At 44.8% G+C, this 23286-nt stretch overlaps 1 protein-coding gene across 1 annotated transcript in view; it reads left to right on the forward strand.

Annotated features, from left to right (window-relative positions):
- VSIG8 (V-set and immunoglobulin domain containing 8) overlaps positions 1-23286 on the forward strand; it is a 30389-nt gene extending 7103 nt beyond the window's left edge. The window contains exons 2-7 of the mRNA XM_077464127.1: positions 12170-12339; positions 16386-16590; positions 17160-17318; positions 19530-19652; positions 19806-19941; positions 22606-23286. Of these exons, the coding sequence (XP_077320253.1) occupies positions 12170-12339; positions 16386-16590; positions 17160-17318; positions 19530-19652; positions 19806-19941; positions 22606-22924 (1112 nt within the window). The 3' untranslated portion in view covers positions 22925-23286. The remainder of the gene's footprint in view (positions 1-12169; positions 12340-16385; positions 16591-17159; positions 17319-19529; positions 19653-19805; positions 19942-22605) is intronic.

Raw genomic sequence — 23286 nt, forward strand, 5'->3', positions numbered from 1 at the left:
CAGTAGGCCCGATAGGCAAGGATCCTTGCATTCAATTCCTCTCCAGGCAACGGACCTGGGAGTCAAGAGTCATTTATTGGTACAAACTCCTCTGTGATTTGCCAGGGTGAAATACCTGTAAATATTCAAATAAGGAATAAATATTCTACTGCTGTCTTTATCATGCAGGCCCTTTGTTCTTTTATATGTGTGTTGTAGCCCTGAGGAAGAGTGCCAGGGGCCCTGAAACATGTCGTAAATTTTTATCATACCGTCATGTGAATCAATTAAAAATCACTTGGTCTCAGCAATTATTGGTTTAGTGTTATTATTACGTTTTTTATTGCTGTCTTTATTATATAGACCCCATTGTTCTTTTTTAATGTTGTCCAGGGTCTCTGAAATGCGCTGGTTGTTTTATCCTACCCTAATATGAATTCATTAAACCAGCTTGGACACTTGGTTTAGGGCTCTTGTCTCATTCTCATTGTTTTTATTGCTGTCTTTATCACTTTGTTAATTTATTCTTCTCTTTGGGCCTTGCAGCCCTGATGAAAGGGGAGTGCAGGTCCCTGAAACCCATCAGCCCCATAATTAATAAAAAAAAAAAAAAAAAAGCTTGGGCTCTAAGAATATTTGTGTGGCACTCTTATTAGATCCTCAAGGTTTTATTGCTAACCCTTATCATATAGAAGACCCTGTTGTTCTTTTGTTCTTCTCTTTGTGTGTCGAGTTCTGAGAAAGGGGGGGATTGACAGGACCTCTGAAACACGTTAATTGTTTTATCCTACCCTAATTTGAATTAATTAAAACTGCTAGGGTGCTTGGTTTGGTGTTCCTAATCCTTTCTCACTGTTTTTATTGCTATCTTTTTCATATAGCCACTTTGTTCTTTTGTTGTTCTCTTTTTGGGTCTTGCAGCCCTGATGAAAGGGCAGTGCAGGCCCCTGAAACGTGTTGGATACAAATTAATTTAAAAATGCTTGAACTCTAATGCAGCGTACACATGACTGGACTTTCCGGTAAACTAGGTCCGACGGTCTTCCCGACGGACTTTCGGCGGAGTTCCGACGGACTTTCAGAACGAACGTACTTGCCCACAAAAGATTGGACTAAGTCCGTTCGTTTTGAACGTGATGACGTAAACGGGACTAAACAAGGAAGTTTAGTAGCCAATAGCTTCCCTTGCGTCGTATTTGGTCCGTCGGATCAGCACACAGACATAGTTTTTGCCGAATTAAGTCAGTGGGAATTGAGTCCGTTGGATAGATTTGAAACATGTTCTATTTCTAGGTCAGTCTGATTTTTCTCCCGAAAAATGAACGGATTAGCCCACACATGTTCGGATTGTCCCACGGACTAATCCCGTTGGACCTAGTCTGCCGGAAAGTCCGCTCGTGTGTACGCGGCATTAGAATGTTTGTATGGTTCTTATTACATATCAGTATAGATTAATTAAAAAAAATGCTTGGTGGTCTTTTTTTATCATTCTCAAGTTTTTTTACTATTATCTTTATCATATGGACCCTCTGTTCTTTTGTTCTTCTCCTTGGGCTCTGTAGCTCCCATAAAAGATAGGGCAGGCTCCTGAAATGCATTGGATACAAATTAGTTTAAAAAGCTTACACTCTATGAATATTTGCGTGGCTCTTTTATTGCATTCTCAATAATTTTATTGTTTGTTCTTATCATTTAGTTTTTTGTTTTTTTTGCTGTTTTGTAGCCCTGATGAAGGGCAGTGCAGGCCCCTGAAACATGTTTTGGTTTTGTGCTCTTATTATATTCTCAAGGTTTTTATTACTGTCTTTATCATATGGACCCCCTGTTCCTGTGTTCTTCTCCGTGCGTCTTGTAGCACTGATGAAAGGGGGGCACAGGCCCCTGAAACTTGTTGGATACATATCAATTAAAAAAAAAGCTTGAACTCTAAAATTATTTCTATGGTCTCTTTTTCCATTCTCAATGTTTTTTCTAAGTATCTTTATCTTATGGACCCTTTGTGCATTTGTTCTCTTTGGGGGTTGTTGCTGTGATGAAGGGTATTGCAGGCCTCGGGTACAAATTAATAATAATAAAAAAAAATGCTTGGACTTTTCGTGTGGTGTTCTTATGTTGTATTACATTCTCAAGCTTTTTATTGCTGGCCCTTACCATATGGACCCTTTGCTCTTATTTTTGTTGAAGGGGGAAGTGTCAGGGCCCCAAAACGCGTCAGTAAAGATTCATTAAAAACCACTTGAACTCTAATTATTATTATTTGTGTGGTGCTCTTTTTTCATTTGCAAGGTTTTTATTACTGCCTTTATCTCATGGACCCTTTGTTCTTTTCTTTGTGATTTGTAGTCTTGAATAGGGTGTGCTACGGCCCCTGAAATGCATTAGATTAAATTATTTTAAGACCACCTGGACTCTAAAATGATTTGTGTGGTGCTCTTTTTCCATTCTCAAGGTTTTTATTAGAGCCTTTATCTTATGGACCCTTTGTTCCTTTGTTATTCCCTTTGGGTGTTGTAGCCCTGATGAAGGGTAGTACAGGCCCCAGAAACCTGTTGGGAACAAATTAATTAAAATGCTAAAACATTTTATGTGGTGCTCTTACATTGTATTATGATCTGAAGCTTTTTTTTTTATTGCTGGCCCTTATCAAATGGACCCTTTGTTTTTTAGTGTGTTGAAGGGGGAAGTGCCAGGGCACTTGAAACACATCAGTATACATTAATTTAAAACCACTTGGACTATATAATTATTGTTTTTGTGCTCTTATTCCAGTTTCAAGGTCTTTATTACGGTCTTTATCATATGGATCCTCTGTTCCTTTGTTATTCTCTGTGGGTCTTGTAGCCCTGATGAAGGTTAACGTAGGCCTCTGAAATGCGTTTGATACAAATCAATTAAAAAATCTTGGGCTCTAAGATTATTTGTGTGGTTCTCTTATTACATTCTCAAGGTTTTTATTACTGAACCATGCGTCATATAGACCCTTTGTTCTTTTTGCTCTTTTCTTTGTGTGTGGTAGCCCTGATGAAGGGGGAGTGGCAGGGCCCCTGAAATGCTTCAGTATAAATTAATTTAAAACCTCTTGGACTCTAAAATTATTTGTGTGGTGCTCCTTTTCCTATTCTCTAAGTTTTTATTACTGTCTTTTTATCTTATGGACCCTTTGTCCTTTTGTTTTTCTCTTTGGGTGTTGTAGCCCTGATGAAGGGTAGTGTAGGCCCCTACAAATTAATTAAAAAATGCTTGGACTCTGAAATTTTCATATGGTGCTCTTATGTTGTATTACGATCTCAAGCTTTTTATTGCTGGCCCTTATCATATGGACCCTTTGTTATTTTCTTTGTGTGTTGCAGCCCTGATGAAGTGCCAGGGACCCTGAAACATTTTAGTATAGATTAATTTAAACCCCTTGAACTCTAAAATTATTTGTGTGGTGCTCTTTTTCTATTCTCAAGGTTTTTATCAGAGCCTTTATCTTATGGACCCTCTGTTCTTTTGTTCTTCCCTTTGGGTGTTGTAGCCCTGATGAAGGGTATTGCAGGCCCCTGAAACGCCTTGGGTACAAATTAATAAAAAAAATGCTTGGATTGTAATAATTTTCATTCTCAAGGTTTTTATCACTGTCTTTATCATATGGACCCTCTGTTCCTTTGTTCTTCTCTTTGGGTCTTTTGTGTTGCAACCCTGATGAAGTGCCAAGGACCCTGAAACGTGTCAGTATAGATTAATTTAAACCACTTGAACTCTAAAATTATTTGTGTGGTGCTCTTTTTCTATTCTCAAGGTTTTTATCAGAGTCGTTATCTTATGGACCCTCTGTTCTTTTGTTCTTCCCTTTGGGTGTTGTAGCCCTGATGAAGGGTAGCACAGGCCCCTGAAACCCATTGGGTACAAATTAATTAAAAAATACTTGGACTCTAAGAATTTTGTTGTGGTGTTCTTATGTTCTATTATGATCTCAAGATTTTTTTATTGCTGACCCTTGTCATATGGACACTTTGTTCTTTTTCTTTGTGTGTTGTATCCCTGATGAAAGGGGGGGGGGGGGGTGCCAGAGCCCCTGAAACATGCCATTATACAATCATTTAAAACCACTTGGACTCTAAAATGATTGGTGTGATGCACTTTTTCCGTTCCTAAGGTTTTACTATCTTTATCTTATGGATCCTCTGTTCTTTTGTTCTTCCCTTTCGGGTGTTGTAGCCCTGATGAAGGGTATTGCAGGCCCCTGAAACGCCTTGGGTACAAATTAATAAAAAATGCTTGGATTGTAAGAATTTTCATTCTCAAGGTTTTGATTACTGCCTTTATCATATGGACCCTCTGTTCCTTTGTTCTTTTCTTTGGGTCTTGTAGCCCTGATGAAGGGTAGTAGAGGCCCCTGAAACCCGTTGGGTACAAAATAAATAAAAAATGCTTGGACTGTAAGAATTTTCATTACGTTGTATTACGATCTCAAGATTTTTATTGCTGGTCCTTATCATATGGACCCTTTGTTCTTTTCTTTGTATGTTGTAGCTCTGATAAAGGGTAACACAGGCCCCTGAAACCCGTTGTTTACAAATTAATTAAAAAATACTTGGACTCTAAGAATTTTGGTGTGTTGTTCTTCCGTTCTATTTTGCCAAGGCTTGTTGCTTTGTGTAGGTCTGGAGACCAGTGCTACAAAGTAACAGTTGTCTATAGACAACCTGGACCTGTTTTCAGAATCAACTCAGCTGGAGAACCCGCGCCTCAAGGTGAGGCAGCGCTTACCAATGCAGCAACCTGGTGGCATAACCCAGGAGAGGAAGAGTCAGGGGGAAGACGGGGCCAACAGACAGAGATTGCAGACGAGATTCTTCAAATAGCTCCCAGGTTGCTCAACCAGTTCGCAGTTTCTGTTGATCCTCCTATAAATGCGGGTGAAAGTGCCTCGTGCCTCCTTCTTATCTACAGACAAATATTTACCAGGATTGCGGTAGTGACAGGTCTCGCCGATGATCCGTGCGCTCACCGCAAGAACGCCATTGTCCTCGAAGAGCAACGCAGTTCATAGAAGTGATCGGTTCAGAATACTTCTGTAAATGTCTCATAAATGAAGTCCTGGTCTTGGTGGGGAAGCGTCTTTTCCAAGCACAGCTGACTTCCTGTACGTCTTTGAGCTCCACTTGGTGCATCTGGGGTGCCAAGGTTCGCCATCACTGGTCTACGCTGAGATGTCGTCACCAGTCTGCTGCAGGCAGGAGGAAGCAGTTCCTCAGTCTCCTCTTCCCCAGTGATCACCCAGACTGTACACTGTAACTTTGTAGCAAGTCACAAGCTGAGAGGCTGCAGCGGAGGGTGGGAGGGGACGGAGAGATGGACGCACGAACCATGGTCTGTTCACAGTGTGTGCAGGCAGGCAGGAGCAAAATAAAATGCAGCTTCTACAGAAGACCCAGCCACTGTAGGGAGCGTTGCCCAATTGTTACTAGAATACTGCAAGTGGGGTGGCCTTGAGTCCCCAGCCACCTATCTGTGGTAGCAGCCCTGAGACTACTGCAGCTGATCGCCTGTAGTACCAGCCATGGGACTTGTCCAGCTGCTCAGTTGTGGTACTAGCAATGGGACTCTCCCAGCCGCTCACCTGCAGTAGCAAATCTGGGACTTCTCCAGTTTCTCACCTGTGGTACCAGCAGCCGTGGGACTGCTCCAGCCACTCATATTTGGTTCCAGTTCAGGCATACTTCCAGCGCCTGCCTGTGGTACCAACTGTTGGATTTTTTCAACCCCTTGCATGTGGTATCAATCCTGGTATTTCTCGAGCTGCCCACCTGTGGTACCACACCACAGATAATTCCAGCTGCTCGCCTGTGGTACCAGCCCTGGGACTTCTTCAGGTGCTCACCTGTGGTACCAGCAGCCATAGGACTGTTCCAGCCACTCACTTTTGGTACCAGCTCAGGCATCCCTTCAGCCCCTGCCTGTGATACCAGCTGTTGGACTTCTTCAGCCCCGTGCATGTGGTATCAGTCCTGGTATTCCTCCAGCTGCCCACCTGTGGTACCAGCCCTGGGAGGGACTCTTCCAGCTGCCTTACCTGTGGTACCACACCACAGATACCTTCAGCTGCTCCCTGTGGTGCCATCCCTGGGACTCCTCCAGCTGCCTACCTGTGGTACCACACCACAGATACTTCCAGCCGCTCGCCTGTGGTACCAACTCTGGGACTCCTCCACCTGCCTACCTTTGATACCACCCTAGAGATCACTTCCAGCCACTCACCTATGGCACCAGCCATGGGACATCTTCTAGCTGCTTACCAGTGGTATCAGCAAGTGGACTTGTCAAACCACTCTTCTGCTATAGCAAACTATTGCAGCTGCTCACTTTTGGTACCAGCTCAGGCGCCCCTCCAGCCCCGACCTGTGGTACCAGCTCTTGACTTTCTTCAGCCTTTTTCCAAATTATGCACACTAGGTGGAGCTGGTGATCATAATAAATAGATATATATGACCTATGATCATCAGCTCCATCTAGCCGACACAATGTGGTATTTTCCTTATTCACTTTATTTTTAAGAATAAATAACATTAAATCCAAAAAGAAAACGGCCTAATAACATTAGATTTTTGCCCCATTTGCATTATGGCCACTAGATGGAGCTGATTATATGAGTAGATAAGTATTTCCAGTGATCATTAGCTCCATTTAGTGGCAATATATAGTGTTCATTTTTCCTTATTGACTTTATTCCTATGATGACTAACATTCAACCTGGAGAGAAAATAGCCTAATAATATTCGTAGCTGAAGATCTGAGTAGATACCTATTTCCTGTGATCATCAGCTCCATCTAGTGGCAATATATATTGTTCATTTTTCTTTATTGACTTTTTTCCTATGATGACTAACATTCAACCTGGAGAGAAAATAGCCTAATAATATTCGGAGCTGAAGATCTAGAGTAGATACGGTACCTATTTCCTGTGATCACCAGCTCTATCTAGTGGCAATAAATATTGATGTTTTCCTTATTCACTTTATTCCTATGAATGAATAACATTCAACCTGGAGAGAAAATAGCCTAATAATATTTGGAGCTGAAGATCTAGAGTAGATACATATTTTCCTGTGATCATCAGCTCCATCTAGTGGCAATATATATTGTTCATTTTTCCTTACTGACTTTTTTCCTATGATGACTATAACTTTCAACCTGGAGAGAAAATAGCCTAATAATATTCGGAGCTGAAGATCAAGAGTAGATACCTATTTCCTGTGATCATCAGCTCCATCTAGTGGCAATATATATTGTTCATTTTTCTTTATTGACTTTTTTCCTATGATGACTAACATTCAACCTGGAGAGAAAATAGCCTAATAATATTCGGAGCTGAAGATCTAGAGTAGATACGGTACCTATTTCCTGTGATCACCAGCTCTATCTAGTGGCAATAAATATTGATGTTTTCCTTATTCACTTTATTCCTATGAATGAATAACATTCAACCTGGAGAGAAAATAGCCTAATAATATTTGGAGCTGAAGATCTAGAGTAGATACATATTTTCCTGTGATCATCAGCTCCATCTAGTGGCAATATATATTGTTCATTTTTCCTTACTGACTTTTTTCCTATGATGACTATAACTTTCAACCTGGAGAGAAAATAGCCTAATAATATTCGGAGCTGAAGATCAAGAGTAGATACCTATTTTCCTGTGATCACCAGCTCCATAATATTCGGAGCTAAAGATCTGAGTAGATACCTATTTTCCTGTGATCACCAGCTCCATCTAGTGGGAATAAATATTGGTGTTTTCCTTATTCACTTTATTCCTATGAATGACTAACATTCAACCTGGAGAGAAAAAAGCCTAAAAATATTTGGTTTTGCCCCAGTTCATTTAGAATGAGTAGCTTTGCAATTTGTTTTAGAAATACACCCCTCAGTATTGTGCATCATTAGTTGTAGATTGGATTAGGGGTCCCACCGTGTCTTGGTATGCCCCCCCTGTGACCCCCCCCCTTACATAAGGTTACCGCCCCCCCCCCTCTTTATTATTGGCATTACAGGTCCTCTTTAAAATACAGAGGAGGAACATGTTCTTCCACTGTTTTGAATTCCAGAGATTGCCTTAATGAAAAGCATGGATCAGCCGTGTTTACATACCGGTCACGCTCTGCGGTCCGTGTTTTACCGTGTGATTTGATAGCCTGGCACACGTGTACATGTGTAATAATAAGTGCTGCATTGTGGGTACAGAAATCCTATTCACAGACAATGAGGCCAATGTGTGGCAGAAGGTAATTAAGTCGTGTGTTATTGTTGAGACACCTGGAGGAATCCCCCCCCACAAACTCCATGCAGACGGTGCCACTAGTGGCAAGGACTGAGCACAGCATGCTATATATTAAAGTAAAAGCCACACTGCATTTCATTGACTACACATTCTCCATAATTATCATAGCACCTGAATTTTGCTGTTGCATATTTTCCTCATTTCATCAGCCCCTGCTGCTGGCGGCTACAAAGTTACAATGTACAGTCTGAGTGATCACTGGAGGGGGGGGGAGGGAGGAGACTGAGAAAAGGCCTTCTGTTTTCCGCAGCAGGTTCATCTCAGCCTAGGCAGTGATCTGGTGTCCCCACCTAACCGAAACTGCTGTTTTTGGGTAAGGTGTGGGTCATATTTTGGCCTCCTCCCCTAAAGGTGATCTGAGAGCGGAGATGAGAGTATTGCACACAGGGTGTGTTATTGGGAGGAACATCTGATCTACCGGTTCTGTCAGACTGAAACGTGAGCAGATTGTGCATCTATAACAACATTCCAATGTCGCTACTCATCATACGAGAGAAAGGAGCAGAGTCCTCCAGAAGACTATTCAGTGGCCTGGGAGATGAGAACTTCCCCTGTATTTCTGTACAGATCTCGTTTAGAGGAAGGAGCAGAGCCCTCCAGCAGTGCAGAGTATTTCAGGAGAGGAGAGTTATAGAGGAAGGAGCAGAGTCCTCCAGCAGAGCAGAGTATTTCAGGAAAGGAGAATTATAGAGGAAGGAGCAGAGTCCTCCAGAAGACTATTCAGTGGCCTGGGAGATGAGAACTTCCCCTGTATTTCTGTACAGATCTCGTTTAGAGGAAGGAGCAGAGCCCTCCAGCAGTGCAGAGTATTTCAGGAGAGGAGAGTTATAGAGGAAGGAGCAGAGTCCTCCAGCAGAGCAGAGTATTTCAGGAGAGGAGAGTTACAGAGGAAGGAGCAGAGTCCTCCAGCAGAGCAGAGTATTTCAGGAGAGGAGAGTTGTAGAGTAAGGAGCAGAGTCCTCCAGCAGTGCAGAGTATTTCAGGAGAGGAGAGTTATAGAGGAAGGAGCAGAGTCCCCCAGCAGAGCAGAGTATTTCAGGAGAGGAGAGTTATAGAGGCCGGAGCAGAGTCCTCCAGCAGAGCAGAGTATTTCAGGAGAGGAGAGTTATAGAGGAAGCAGCAGAGTCATCCAGCGGTGCAGAGTATTTCAGGAGAGGAGCGTTATAGAGGAAGAAGCAGAGTCCTCCAGCGGTGCAGAGTATTTCAGGATAGGAGAGTTTTAGAAGAAGGAGCAGAGTCCTCCAGCAGTGCAGAGTATTTCAGGAGAGGAGAGTTTTAGAAGAAGGAGCAGAGTCCTCCAGCAGTGCAGAGTATTTTAGGAGAGGAGAGTTATAGAGGAAGGAGCAGAGTCCTCCAGAAGACTATTCAGTGACCTGGGAGATGAGAACTTCCCCTGTATTTCTGTACAGATCTCGTTTAGAGGAAGGAGCAGAGTCCTCCAGCAGTGCAGAGTATTTCAGGAGAGGAGAGTTATAGAGGAAGGAGCAGAGTCCCCCCAGCAGTGCAGAGTATTTCAGGAGAAGAGAGTTATTGAGGAAGGAGCAGAGTCCTCCAGCAGTGCAGAGTATTTCAGGAGAGGAGAGTTACAGAGGAAGGAGCAGAGTCCTCCAGCAGAGCAGAGTATTTCAGGAGAGGAGAGTTATAGAGGAATGAGCAAAGTCATCCAGCAGAGCAGAGTATTTCAGGAGAGGAGAGTTACTGAGGAAGGAGCAGAGTCCTCCAGCAGAGCAGAGTATTTCAGGAGAGGAGAGTTAGATAGAGGAGCAGAGTCCTTCAGCAGTGCCGAGTATTTCAGGAGAGGAGAGTTATAGAGGAAGGTTCAGAGTTCTCTAGTAGTGCAGAGTATTTCAGGAGAGGAGAGTTACAGAGGAAGGAGCAGAGTCCTCCAGCAAAGCAGAGTATTTCATGAGAGGAGAGTTAGATAGAGGAGCAGAGTCCTCCAGTAGAGCAGAGTATTTCAGGAGAGGAGAGTTATAGAGGAATGAGCAAAGTCATCCAGCAGTGCAGAGTATTTCAGGAGAGGAGAGTTATAGAGGAAGGAGCAGAGTCCTCCAGCAGAGCAGAGTATTTCAGGAGAGGAGAGTTATAGAGGAAGGAGCAGAGTCCTCCAGAAGACTATTCAGTGACCTGGGAGATGAGAACGTCCCCTGTATTTCTGTACAGATCTCATTTCTTTGTCTCCTCTCAGAAGACGTTGGCTATGTGCTGTGTTGGTGGTGGGTTGGCTGCGTTGGGATCGTTGTGTCTCCAGGCGGTTGGGCACCCAGGAGATGTCATCACTCATCACGGACAACTTGTTGACATTTAAAAAGCTTGATTACAACCTTTGGCTTCCAACCATCCTGTCCAGCCCGGGGGCGATGGATCTGGTCAGGTTGGTTTTTTGACAAAATGCAGTGAGTTATGTAACCAGACAAGAAACCTTCATTTACAGTATCTGATCAGGTCGCCCGGGAGTGGAGATCACCTGACCATTTAGATTAGATGGTGGAACCATCTGGCAGCCAATTGTTCGGCAAAATATAATCCCAGGTCTGTACACCTGCTGTGTCCACTATGAGGGGTTCCCACCATCCCTGTTCTGAGTGCCCAGGTCTGTACACCCACTGTGCCCATTATGAGGGGTTCCAACCATCCCTGTTCTGAGTGCCCAGGTCTGTACACCTGCTGTGCCCATTATGAGGGGTTCCCACCATCTCTGAGTTGAGTTCCTGGGTCTGTACACCTGCTGTGCCCATTATGAGGGGTTCCCACCATCCCTGTTCTGAGTGCCCAAATCTGTACACCTGCTGTGCCCATTATGAGGGGTTCCCACCATCTCTGAGTTGAGTTCCCAGGTCTGTACACCTGCTGTGCTCATTATGAGGGGTTCCAACCATCCCTGTTCTGAGTGCCCAGGTCTGTACACCTGCTGTGCCCATTATGAGGGGTTCCCACCATCCCTGTTCTGAGTGCCCAGGTCTGTACACCTGCTGTGCCCATTATGAGGGATTCCCACCATCCCTGTTCTGAGTGCCCAGGTCTGTACACCTGCTGTGCCCATTATGAGGGGTTCCCACCATCTCTGAGTTGAGTTCCCAGGTCTGTACATCTGCTGTGCTCATTATGAGGGGTTCCAACCATCCCTGTTCTGAGTGCCCAGGTCTGTACACCTGCTGTGCCCATTATGAGGGGTTCCCACCATCCCTGTTCTGAGTGCCCAGGTCTGTACACCTGCTGTGCCCATTATGAGGGGTTCCCATCATCTCTGAGTTGAGTTCCCAGGTCTGTACATCTGCTGTGCTCATTATGAGGGGTTCCAACCATCCCTGTTCTGAGTGCCCAGGTCTGTACACCTGCTGTGCCCATTATGAGGGGTTCCCACCATCCCTGTTCTGAGTGCCCAGGTCTGTACACCTGCTGTGCCCATTATGAGGGATTCCCACCATCCCTGTTCTGAGTGCCCAGGTCTGTACACCTGCTGTGCCCATTATGAGGGGTTCCCACCATCCCTGTTCTGAGTGCCCAGGTCTGTACACCTGCTGTGCCCATTATGAGGGGTTCCCACCATCCCTGTTCTGAGTGCCCAGGTCTGTACACCTGCTGTGCCCATTATGAGGGGTTCCCACCATCCCTGTGCTGAGTTCCCGGGTCTGTACACCTGCTGTGCCCATTATGAGGGGTTCCCACCATCCCTGTGCTGAGTTCCCGGGTCTGTACACCTGCTGTGCCCATTATGAGGGGTTCCCACCATCCCTGTGCTGAGTTCCCGGGTCTGTACCCCTGGTGTGCCCATTATATTGATACTTTCCTGAATACTATTTGCATACATTGTATAGAATGTCGCGCTTTGGCTTCCTGGTGCTGACCAATCATTCCTCTTTGCAGCATGGCTGAATGCTATCAAAATCCAGGAGATGAGCACCGAGACCATTATGAAGGCAAAGGGGGATGCTGTAACGCTTGGCTGCACCTACGTGGTGGCTCCCTCTGAGACGGGGAATCTAGACATTGAATGGGCAAAGATGAACCCAGACAGCACCGGCCTGGACACCGTGGTGGGTATCAAAGATATCTATTTTATGGGGAAAACTCCAAAATCAGGAAAATTCCAACTCTACCTGCACCAAATCATTTCCCAGAAGTCGGGGGCCGGAAATATATCAATTATGTTTTAAAGGGAATGACTGCTGTTGGATGGAACGGGATTGTGGGAAATGACTGATAGGTGTAGAATCAAGATTAAGCCCCACCCCTCACTGTGCTAACACCCATTTAATTATCAAATACCAGACCTACTGCATCCAATTGAGATTCTTGCACTTGAATAGAAGGGGGTGGGGCTTAATAGTGGAGGAGCATAAATTGCACCTATGCTTAGCCCACCTGCAGTGTATACTTACCTCCCATGGTGCTCCAGAGAGAAAAGAACGAGTACTTTTGAGTATGAGGACCATGTGACTAACTCCCTAACTGACCAGCACCAATGCTTGGTCATTGGCTGCTATCAAGCTTCAAGCTAATAATTAAAGAAGCCAATGCGTTTCAGGGGTCCAAAAACGCCCCCTTTATCAGGTCTCAAGGTAGATCCCGACCAACTGCTGAGAAGACCGGTGCTGGGAGACAGAAACATTGAAGGTCCAGTTAACTTATAGCCCCCGATGAAGGGGGTGTTTTTGGAATTCCTAGCCTGACCATTACTGGACTAAAGTTTTATCTTTTCCCAGGCAGACAGCTCCTACATCCTCGAGGAGCACCACAGTCTCCTTGGCTTGTAGTATAATGTACCAGAAATTTGAATTGAAGTGCCAAAGCACTGCTGAAGGGTCAAGATAAGATTTTATTCCAGTACGGGTCAAGAGGACCATCAAAAGTTTAACTGCCGCTTTTCAGAGGGTCCAAAAACTCCTCCTTTATCAGGTCTGGAGGTAGAACCAAACCAGCTGCTGACAAGACCTGTGCTGAAAACAAAAAAAAACATTGAAGGTCCAGATAACTTCTAACCCCTGATGAAGGAAGAGGTTTGTGGACTCCCAAGTCTGCTGGGGACATTTAATTGTCTGCCCGACCCTTACTAAACTAAAGTTGTATCTGGTTCCTGGGCAGGCAGCTTCTACACCCCTGAGGAGCGCCATAATCTCCTTGGGTTATAGTTTAATGTAACAAAAATGCAAATTAAAGTGCCACACCACTGTTGCAAGGTCCAGATAAGATTTTATTCCAGTATGGGTAAGGCGGACAATCAAAAGGGTAACTGATGGGTTTCGGGGATCCAAAAATGCGTTCTCGAACTCCCTAGCCTGACCTCTACTGGACTAAAGTCGTATCTGGTTCCCAGGACCATTGAAGGACTAGTTAACATCTAAAGTTGTATCTGGTTCCCAGGACCATTGAAAGACTAGTTAACATCTAGTCCCTAATGAGGTGGGCATTCTCGAACTCCCTAGCCTGACCTCTATTGGACTAAAGTCGTATCTGGTTCCCAGGACCATTGAAGGACTAGTTAACATCTAGTCCCTAATAAGATGGGCGTTCTCAAACTCCCTAGCCTGACCTCTACTGGACTAAAGTCGTATCTGGTTCCCTGGACCATTGAAGGACTAGTTAACATCTAGTCCCTAATGAGGTGGGCGTTTTCGAACTCCCTAGCCTGACCTCTACTGGACTAAAGTTGTATCTGGTTCCCAGGACCATTGAAGGACTAGTTAACATCCAGTCCCTAATGAGGTGGGCGTTCTCGAACTCGCTAGCCTGACCTCTACTGGACTAAAGTCGTATCTGGTTCCCAGGACCATTAAAGGACTAGTTAACATCTAGTCCCTAATGAGGTGGGCATTCTCGAACTCCCTAGCCTGACCTCTACTGGACTAAAGTTGTATCTGGTTCCCAGGACCACTGAAGGACTAGTTAACATCCAGTCCCTAATGAGGTGGGCGTTCTCGAACTCGCTAGCCTGACCTCTACTGGACTAAAGTCGTATCTGGTTCCCAGGACCATTAAAGGACTAGTTAACATCTAGTCCCTAATGAGGTGGGCATTCTCGAACTCCCTAGCCTGACCTCTACTGGACTAAAGTTGTATCTGGTTCCCAGGACCACTGAAGGACTAGTTAACATCCAGTCCCTAATGAGGTGGGCGTTCTCGAACTCCCTAGCCTGACCTCTACTGGACTAAAGTCGTATCTGGTTCCCAGGACCATTGAAGGACTAGTTAACATCTAGTCGCTAATGAGGTGGGCGTTCTCGAACTCCCTAGCCTGACCTCTACTGGACTAAAGTCGTATCTGGTTCCCAGGACCATTGAAGGACTAGTTAACATCTAGTCCCTAATGAGGTGGGCGTTTTCGAACTCCCTAGCCTGACCTCTACTGGACTAAAGTCGTATCTGGTTCCCAGGACCATTGAAGGACTAGTTAACATCTAGTCCCTAATGAGGTGGGCGTTCTCAAACTCCCTAGCCTGACCTCTACTGGACTAAAGTCGTATCTGGTTCCCAGGACCATTGAAGGACTAGTTAACATCTAGTCCCTAATGAGGTGGGCGTTTTCGAACTCCCTAGCCTGACCTCTACTGGACTAAAGTCGTATCTGGTTCCCAGGCAGGCGGTTTCTACACCCCCCCGAGGAACACCACAGTCTCCTTGCCTTGTAGTGTAATGTAATAAAAATGTGAATTGAAGTGCCACACCACTGCTGAAAGGTTCGGGTAAGATTTTTATCCAGTATGGGTCAGGAAGACAATCAAAAGAGTAGCTGAAGCCTTTTGGTGGTCCAAAAAGGCCTCCTTTATCAGGGCTTGAGATAGGACCAAACCAGTGGCTGACAAGTCCTGTGCAGAAAATCACACTGGAAGAAACAAAATACTAAAAAGTCCAGTTGATTTGTAGTCCATATGCATTCATTCAAGACATGACTTTATTTCGATATGGGTCAAGGGGACAATTGAAAAATTATCCAACGCATTTGGGGGGGGGTCTGCTAAAAGGTCCAGATAAGACGTTATTCCGTTATGGGTCAGGAAGACAATCAAAAGCCAGGGTGACAATGGTGTTCCTCAGAGATGTAGAAGCTGCCTGCCCGGGAACTAGATACAACTTAATTTCAGAAAGGCTCCCGGAGGCAATTGAAAGAGCAACCAATGCATTTTGGCGGTCCAAAAATGCTACCTTCATCAGAGCTTGAGTCAGAACCAAACCAACTGCTGGCAAGACCAGTGTAGATAATCACGCTGGAAGAAATACCATTGACTTCCGGTCTATATAGATTGTTTTCAATCTCAAGCCCATGATGAAAGAGGCTTTTTTGGACCCCCCGAAACTCTTTCAAATGTCTCCCTGACCCTTACTGGACTAAAGTCTTATCTGGTTCTGGGGCAGGCAGCTTCTACACCCCCGAGGAACTCCACAGTCTCCTTGGCTTGTAGTGTAATGTAACAAAAAATGGGAATTGAAGTACCACACCACTGCTGAAAATTCCAGATAAAACTATATTCCAGTATGGGTCAGGAGGACAATCATTAGAGTAGTTAACGCATTTTGGGGGCCCAAAAACACTTTCCGTTTATCAGGACTTGAGATAGACCCAAACCAGTTTTCTATCTCAAGCCCCTGATGAAGGAGGTGTTTTTGGACCCCCAAAATGCATTGGGTAATTTTTCGAATGTCCGCTTGATCCTTACAGGAATAGTGATATCCAGACTTTCCAGCCAAGCTCAATCAATTTGAAGACTGGCATTGATACTATTAGATGCCACAATGTTCCTTCTTCATCACTGTTGTTGTACTAGAAACACTTTAGCCTGGGTCAAGTTTACGTTAAACTAGGTAGGCATCGGGGCATGGCTGCTCAACCTGTGGCCCTCCGGTTGTTGCAGAACTACAAGTCCCATCATGCCCCTGCCTTTGGGAGCGATGCTTGCAACTGTCAACCTTGAAATGCCTCATAAGACATTCGCCTTGCAATGCCTCATGGGACTTGTAGTTCTGCACCAGCTGGAGGGCCACAAGTTGAGAACCCCTGCATTAGGGTAAGGTCCAGCAATGACCACCCCCTTCAACAACTGTGGAGCTTAAGACCTCTCATATTCTCCATCATCTTCTTCATCAGATCCTCACCTACATGGACAACCAGGTCGTCGCCAAAGGCCCTTCAGGCCTCATGAGCCGCCTTACGTTTGTTCAACCAGATCCCAGCATGGGTGACGCCTCAATCCACATCACCTACCTCGATGTTGGAGATACAGCAACTTACCAGTGCAAAGTCAAGAAGAACCCTGGAGTGGATTCTAGAAAAGTCACTTTAAACATTCAAGGTATGTAATTGTGTTCTTACTCTGATTGTAGGTGCTAGTTGTGTGTGAGCATGTGCAAAAGGGCTGGGCTCTCAAGCTCCACCCCTGAGCATCCCATGGATGATCTTCCTCCGAACAGCCCATGACAATCTGCTGCCATATGGAATGAGAAGACAGTAGTAACAGGATATGGTGGTAGCAGGATCAGAAGCTAACAATTGTGGCTTCACGTACATAAACTATGAATACTTAAACCTGGCAACCTGAATGAGGATAGGTTCAATTCACTGAGCCATGGCAAGCTCTACAAATAGGCTCTGTAGGGGGGAGAAACGCGTCAGTCAGGTGCTAATTACATATTTAAAAACAAGCCTTCCATTTACATTACATAGCATATTTTGGACCCCGTGATGTCATCACTGGGTCACTGTGCTTCCCACTGTGTAGTCAGGTCATGGCTGGGGGGAAGGGCTGGCAGGGTCCTGAAAACATCACATTAAAGCAGGACTCTACTGGAACTTTTTCTGGAGTGGCCTAGTATGTTAATTATTGTTGTTCTAATAATAGAACCTTTATTTCTCTAATTATAGTAGTACCTACTAATCCTCGCTGCTCGATCGAAGGTGAGCAGAGCTATGGAAAAGACGTCACCCTGAAATGTTCATCTCAGGAGGGAACCCCACCTCTGACCTATACATGGCAGAAGATAGCCGGACCCTCAAATCCTGCAACGCCGATTCTCAACCTGAGTAAGTGTGCCGATGTCAGTCCTGTATAATATATCTTATATCTGGAGAGCGGTGATGTCACTCCTGTATAATATATCTTATATCTGGAGAGCGGTGATATCCGTCCTGTATAATATATCTTATATCTGGAGAGCGGTGATGTCACTCCTGTATAATATGTGTTATATCTGGAGAGCGATGATGTCACTCCTGTATAATATGTCTTATATTTGGAGAGCGGTGATGTCACTCCTGTAAAATATAATATATCTAGAGAGTGGTGATGTCACTCATGTATAATATGTATATCTGGAGAGCAGTGATGTCACTCCTGTATACCGTATATACTCGAGTATAGGCCGACCCGAATATAAGCCGAGGCCCCCAATTTACCCCCAAAACAACTGGCAAACTTATTGACTCGTGTATAAGCCGAGGGTAAGACATGCCTGTCCATCCCTGTGTGTGTGTCCGTCCATCCCTGTGTGTCCGTCCATCCCTGTGTGTCCGTCCATCCCTGTGTGTCCGTCCATCCATCCCTGTGTGTGTGTGTGTGTCCATCCATCCATCCATCCCTGTGTGTGTGTGTCTCCATCCATCCATCCATCCATCCCTGTGTGTGTGTGTCTCCATCCATCCATCCATCCATCCCTGTGTGTGTGTGTCTCCATCCATCCATCCATCCCTGTGTGTGTGTGTATCCATCTGTGTGTGTGTGTGTGTGTGTGTGTGTGTGTGTGTGTGTGTGTGTGTGTGTGTGTGTGTGTGTGTGTGTGTCCAGCCTACCTGTGTCCTGAGCCTTTGTCCCGAGCCTCCGTCCCGTGCCGAGCCTCCTTGCCTCCGTGCCTCGCCGCCGTGCCTCGCCGCCGTGCCTTGCCTCCGGTCCCGTCCCGTCCCGTCCCGTCCCGTGCCGTGCCGTCCTGTGCCTTGCCTCCGTCCCGTGCCCTCTTCGTTCGTCGGCGCCTCGGCGGCCATTGTAAAATTCAAAAGCTGCGCCGCCGCCTTCGCCTGTGATAGGCGGAACACTGAATTTCCCAGCAGCCTGTGTTCCGCCTATCACGTACATCGTATCATCCTCGTCCGTAGTACGAGGATGATACGAAGTCCGTGATAGGCGGAACACAGGCTGCTGGGAAATTCAGTGTTCCGCCTATCACAGGCGAAGGCGGAGCCGGAGGCGCGGCTTTTGAATAGAATGGCCGCTGTCTGTCTGCTCGACACGCTGATCGAGCGGGCAGACAGCGATGACTCGAGTATAAGCCGAGGGGGGCACTTTCAGCCTCAAAAAAGAGGCTGAAAATCTCGGCTTATACTCGAGTATATACGGTAATATATCTTATATCTGGAGAGCGGGGATGTCACTCCGGTACAATATATCTTATATCTGGAGAGCAGTGATGTCACTCCTGTATAATATGTCATATCTGGAGAGCGGTGATGTCACTCCTGTATAATATATTTTATATCTGGAGAGAGTTGATGTCACAATCGTATAATATGTCTTATATCTGGAGAGCGGTGATGTCACTCCTGTATAATATATCTTATATCTGGAGAGCGGTGATGTCACTCCTGTATAATATGTCTTATATCTGGAGAGCGATGATGTCACTCCTGTATAATATATCTTATATCTGGAGAGCGGTGATGTCACTCCTGTATAATATATCTTATATCTGGAGAGCCGTGATGTCACTCCTGTATAATATGTCTTATATCTGGAGAGCCGTGAGGTCAATCCTCTATAATATATCTTATATCCGGAGAGCGGTGATGTCACTCCTGTATAATATCTTATATCTGTAGAGTGGTGATGTCACTCCTGTATAATATATCTTATATCCGGATAGCGGTGATGTCACTCCTGTATAATATATCTTATATCTTTAGAACGGTGATGTCACTCCTGTATAATATATCTTATATCTGGAGAGCGGTGATGTCACTCCTCTATAATATATCTTATATCTGGAGAGCGGTGATGTCACTTCTCTATAATATATCTTATATCTGGAGAGCGGTGATGTCACTCCTGTATAATATATCTTATATCCAGAGACCGGTGATGTCACTTCTCTATAATATATCTTATATCCGGAGAGCGGTGATGTCACTTCTCTATAATATATCCTATATCCGGAGAGCGGTGATGTCACTCTTGTATAATATATCTTATATCTGCTGGATGTAAGTCTGGCTATGCCTCATATTTTCTTTTCTGTGCTCATACAGAACCTTTGAATGGAGATTTGCTGATTAAGAACCTCTCTGACGCCTATGTGGGAGCCTATCAGTGTAAAATAGGGAATCAGGTGGGGAGCAGCACTTGTGTGGTCGATCTGACGGTGTCTTCAGGTGAGACGAGTTACAATAACATTGTCCTATGTACTTGCAAAGAGCATATATGCCAATCAACCAATCAGATCTGTCAGTGTAAAGCAATCTGTAATATGAATAATGATGATGATGATGAAGGTGGTAACTGTGTCTCCTCTCTCCCTGTGGCAGGGAATCGTACCGGGATCATAGTCGGGGCCGTTTTTGGGGCCCTCTTCCTCCTCCTTCTTCTCCTCCTGCTCATTTGGTGCCTGATTTGCTGCTGCAACAAAAGGCGATACGAAAAGGAATTGGCTAACGACATCCGGTAAGCTTCGGCAGCCAGGAAATGAGGCGGGGGGGGGGGGGGGGGCTCTATCTGACTTGCTGCAGCTTTCTAATGCACATTGTGAGAAGCTCACAGTGTGCGGTGAAATCAGAGTAAGCCATTTTAGTCCAGGAGAGGAGCCGGTACAGCTGTGCAAGTATGCCCCCTGCTTGGCTTTTTCTGTACTGCACACAGTTGTTCAGCAAGGATGCTGAGTGCAATGGTAATATTATGGATAACTATTGGAGGACCAACTTAAAAAACTGTATTTCAAAAATTCCTATTGAGGACAGCAATTGATCAAAAATTTGGGAAAAAAATACTGCGCTAAAGAAATCTCTCAAAAATCAGTCTAGATATCTAAAGGCTGCGATTGATACGATGTGATACACACCTATAAAGCATATAAGTCAGGAATTTCAACCGCGCTCACAATTACAAAAATCTAAAAAAAATATATCTAAAACCTATAACAGAATAATATGTATACACTATAACTAGTCAAAAGTTATAATATAAAAACCCAACTAAGTGAATAATAAAAATATACTCTATAACTCATACAATAATCAAGTGTACAAAAAAAAAAAATATATATATATATATATATATATATATATATATATAGTGCTCAAAAATTATATATAAGCAACAGTTCCTCATAAAGACGTAGTCATGAGCATACAGTGGTAAAGTGTACAGAATTTTTGTGAACAATCAGAAATATTATGAATAAAGTGCTCAAAAATTATATATAAGAAAACAGTTCTTCATCAAGATGTAATTGTGGGCATAACAGTCCAATAATCATAAGTGTTTCTTCTCAAGAAATCCTATGCGGGTGCAAGAGAGAGAATTTCCTTCACCAACACCGTGCTGATAAATGGTAAAAATGCGCGCTTACCAAATCCCAGAATCAGAAAGGCATTTGATATCAGAAATCTTAGGGGTCATCACACAGGGACATCACCTCGTTTTCACGTGGTTGGACCATTCATAAGAAGCAATCAAAAACTCCCATAGCGTAAAACCGTAAGCCAAAATCTTTTATTCCATAATAAAAAACATACTCACAAACATAAAGGTCAAATCAGCGTTAAGAAAATCCGGCCGGCAACGCGAACGCCCAAATGTCACGTCAAGACCACCCTACGTACGTTTCGCCATATGTGGCATCGTCTGGGGCAGGGTGGTTTTGACGTGCTTGGCGCAAATAAAAACTTTTATACTGGCAGAGCAAAATGGAATGTTCTCAGTCTTGGTTTATCTGATATGGCTGCTTTAGGTAAAGTGTCTGGGGAATGGCAGCCTGTCTCCAATAAAGTTCTACAATATCTCAGTTAGCAAAGTGTCCACTAGATGGCAGTCAGACACCAATAAAGTCCTCCATTGTCTCTGTTAGCAAAGTGTCCACTAGATGGCGGTCAGACACCAATAAAGTCCTCCATTACTACACTTTTATAGTATTTAGAAACATTGAATAGAACATCTTAATAGTGCTGTCCCCCATAATTCATTTCAGGTCCCCTCCAGGTGCTCTGTCCCGGGCTGTGCCCTGGGATCACAGCGCTGTCATTATTTGAGTTACTGGGCATGCTCAGCAACTCAAACCAGGGAAATAATTGAGTAGGAGGCTACTGCATAATTAGGGGTGGGACTAGGGTTACCACCTGTCCAGAATTCACCCGGAAAGTTCAGGTTTGAAATCATGTGTCTGGGTTTCAGACTGCCTGAAACCCGGACACATTATTTAGACTGGGCTATATCCCAGCAGGGTTGCTGCATGCAGTTGTCTAAGCTGAGAGTGTCAGGGTTCTCAGGTCACCCCTTACATCAGAGTTCCCCTTTACACCAGAGGTCACAGTGTTTCCCCTTACATCAGAGTCCTCTCCGTACATCAGGGTTCTCAGTGTTACCCCTTAAATCAGGGTTCCCAAAGCATCCCTTAGTCCCCAAGAGTTCTCCCTTACATCAGAGTCTGCAGAGTCCTCCCTTACAGTGAAAGGGAACTCTGCGAGTTCAGATGTAAAAGGAGAACTCTGTGGACTCTGATGTAAAGGGGGGCCCTTGTTATGAACTTCATATGATTAGAAATGTTATTTAATAGCAAAATATATGTATAAAAACAAATTTCTGTGCGCTGCTAAAGTGTTCAGGTTTGACTTGAAGAAAAGGTGGCAACCCTAGGTGGGACTTGCGCAGAAAGTGCGCATGATCTTGGCAGGGACACCTGGGAAAGTAGTCATGGCTTGGTTGAAACCATATAGAAGGTGAACATTTTAAGCATGGGCTGTGGGCACAGTTGACATGGTACTTCTTACTTCTCTCCCCTTGGGAGAGAAGTAAGATGTGAGGGCATCTCCCTGGCCACTTCTGGACCTTTGTGGCAGATTTCAGCAATAGAACAGTGAAGGGAAGGGCCTACAGGAGACATTTAGAGCAGGCCTTAGAGGGAATTGTTGGGTTCTTTACGGGTTTAGGCACCATGCAACCATCTCTTGTTTCTCCTATTTGGTGTTCCCTACAGTAGGTGGACCTCATTCTTCTCCCGATTCTAGCGATAGTTTTATATGACACAAGGGTTGGAGGCCACATTATTTAGGTGCACCTAGGGCACCATGATCCCCGGATATCCCTAATAAATTTGGTCTTTTCCACCTGCAGGGAGGATGAGAATGCCCCACCGCCAAGCCGCACAAACAGCCGGGTCAGCTCTGTCCGTACAGCAGCAGGCTACCGGCCACACAACATCAGCTACTCCCTGAGAAGGTCCTACAACGCAACACCCAGAGTGGAACCAAACGCTCCGTCTTCGTCTGGAAGCGATCCAATTAAAGTAAGGTTGGAGGAGAGTCCTGTGCCGACCCCGGAACCCATCCTGATTATTCCAGAAGCAACCAAATTTAATCCATACAACATCCAGAGAGTCGGGGGGATCCCAGTGATGGTCCCGGCACACAGCAGAGAAGGATTCATCGTGTAGAGAGGACATTCTTGTAATGTTTACTTTCTGTAAGAACTTTTTTCACCATGAAGATCCCTTCCAAACAGCTCAAGACATTTGTGATGGACATTGTTGGCCTAACCTTTTCTATAATGTACATATCGAGGGAGGGGAGGGGGGGATAGAAAAGGATGGATCTGGTGATGCGGTTGTGTCACAGCCTTGACCGTTGATGAAATGGACATCTTATCTGTAGACCCCGAAGAACAAATGTTTTTGCAGCCTTGCAATTCATGATCTATTGCTAAACTTTACTGATGCATTTTTGTATTCGGGGGTTGGATCTGGATTATTTTGAAGCTGAAAAATGATATTTTGTTATATAAATATGATATGTGATA

Source organism: Lithobates pipiens, unplaced genomic scaffold (genome assembly GCF_037356315.1).
Source record: "Lithobates pipiens isolate NorthernLeopardFrog02 unplaced genomic scaffold, aLitPip1_a1.2 Scaffold_30, whole genome shotgun sequence".
In the NCBI taxonomy this organism is placed as follows: Eukaryota; Metazoa; Chordata; class Amphibia; order Anura; family Ranidae; genus Lithobates; species Lithobates pipiens.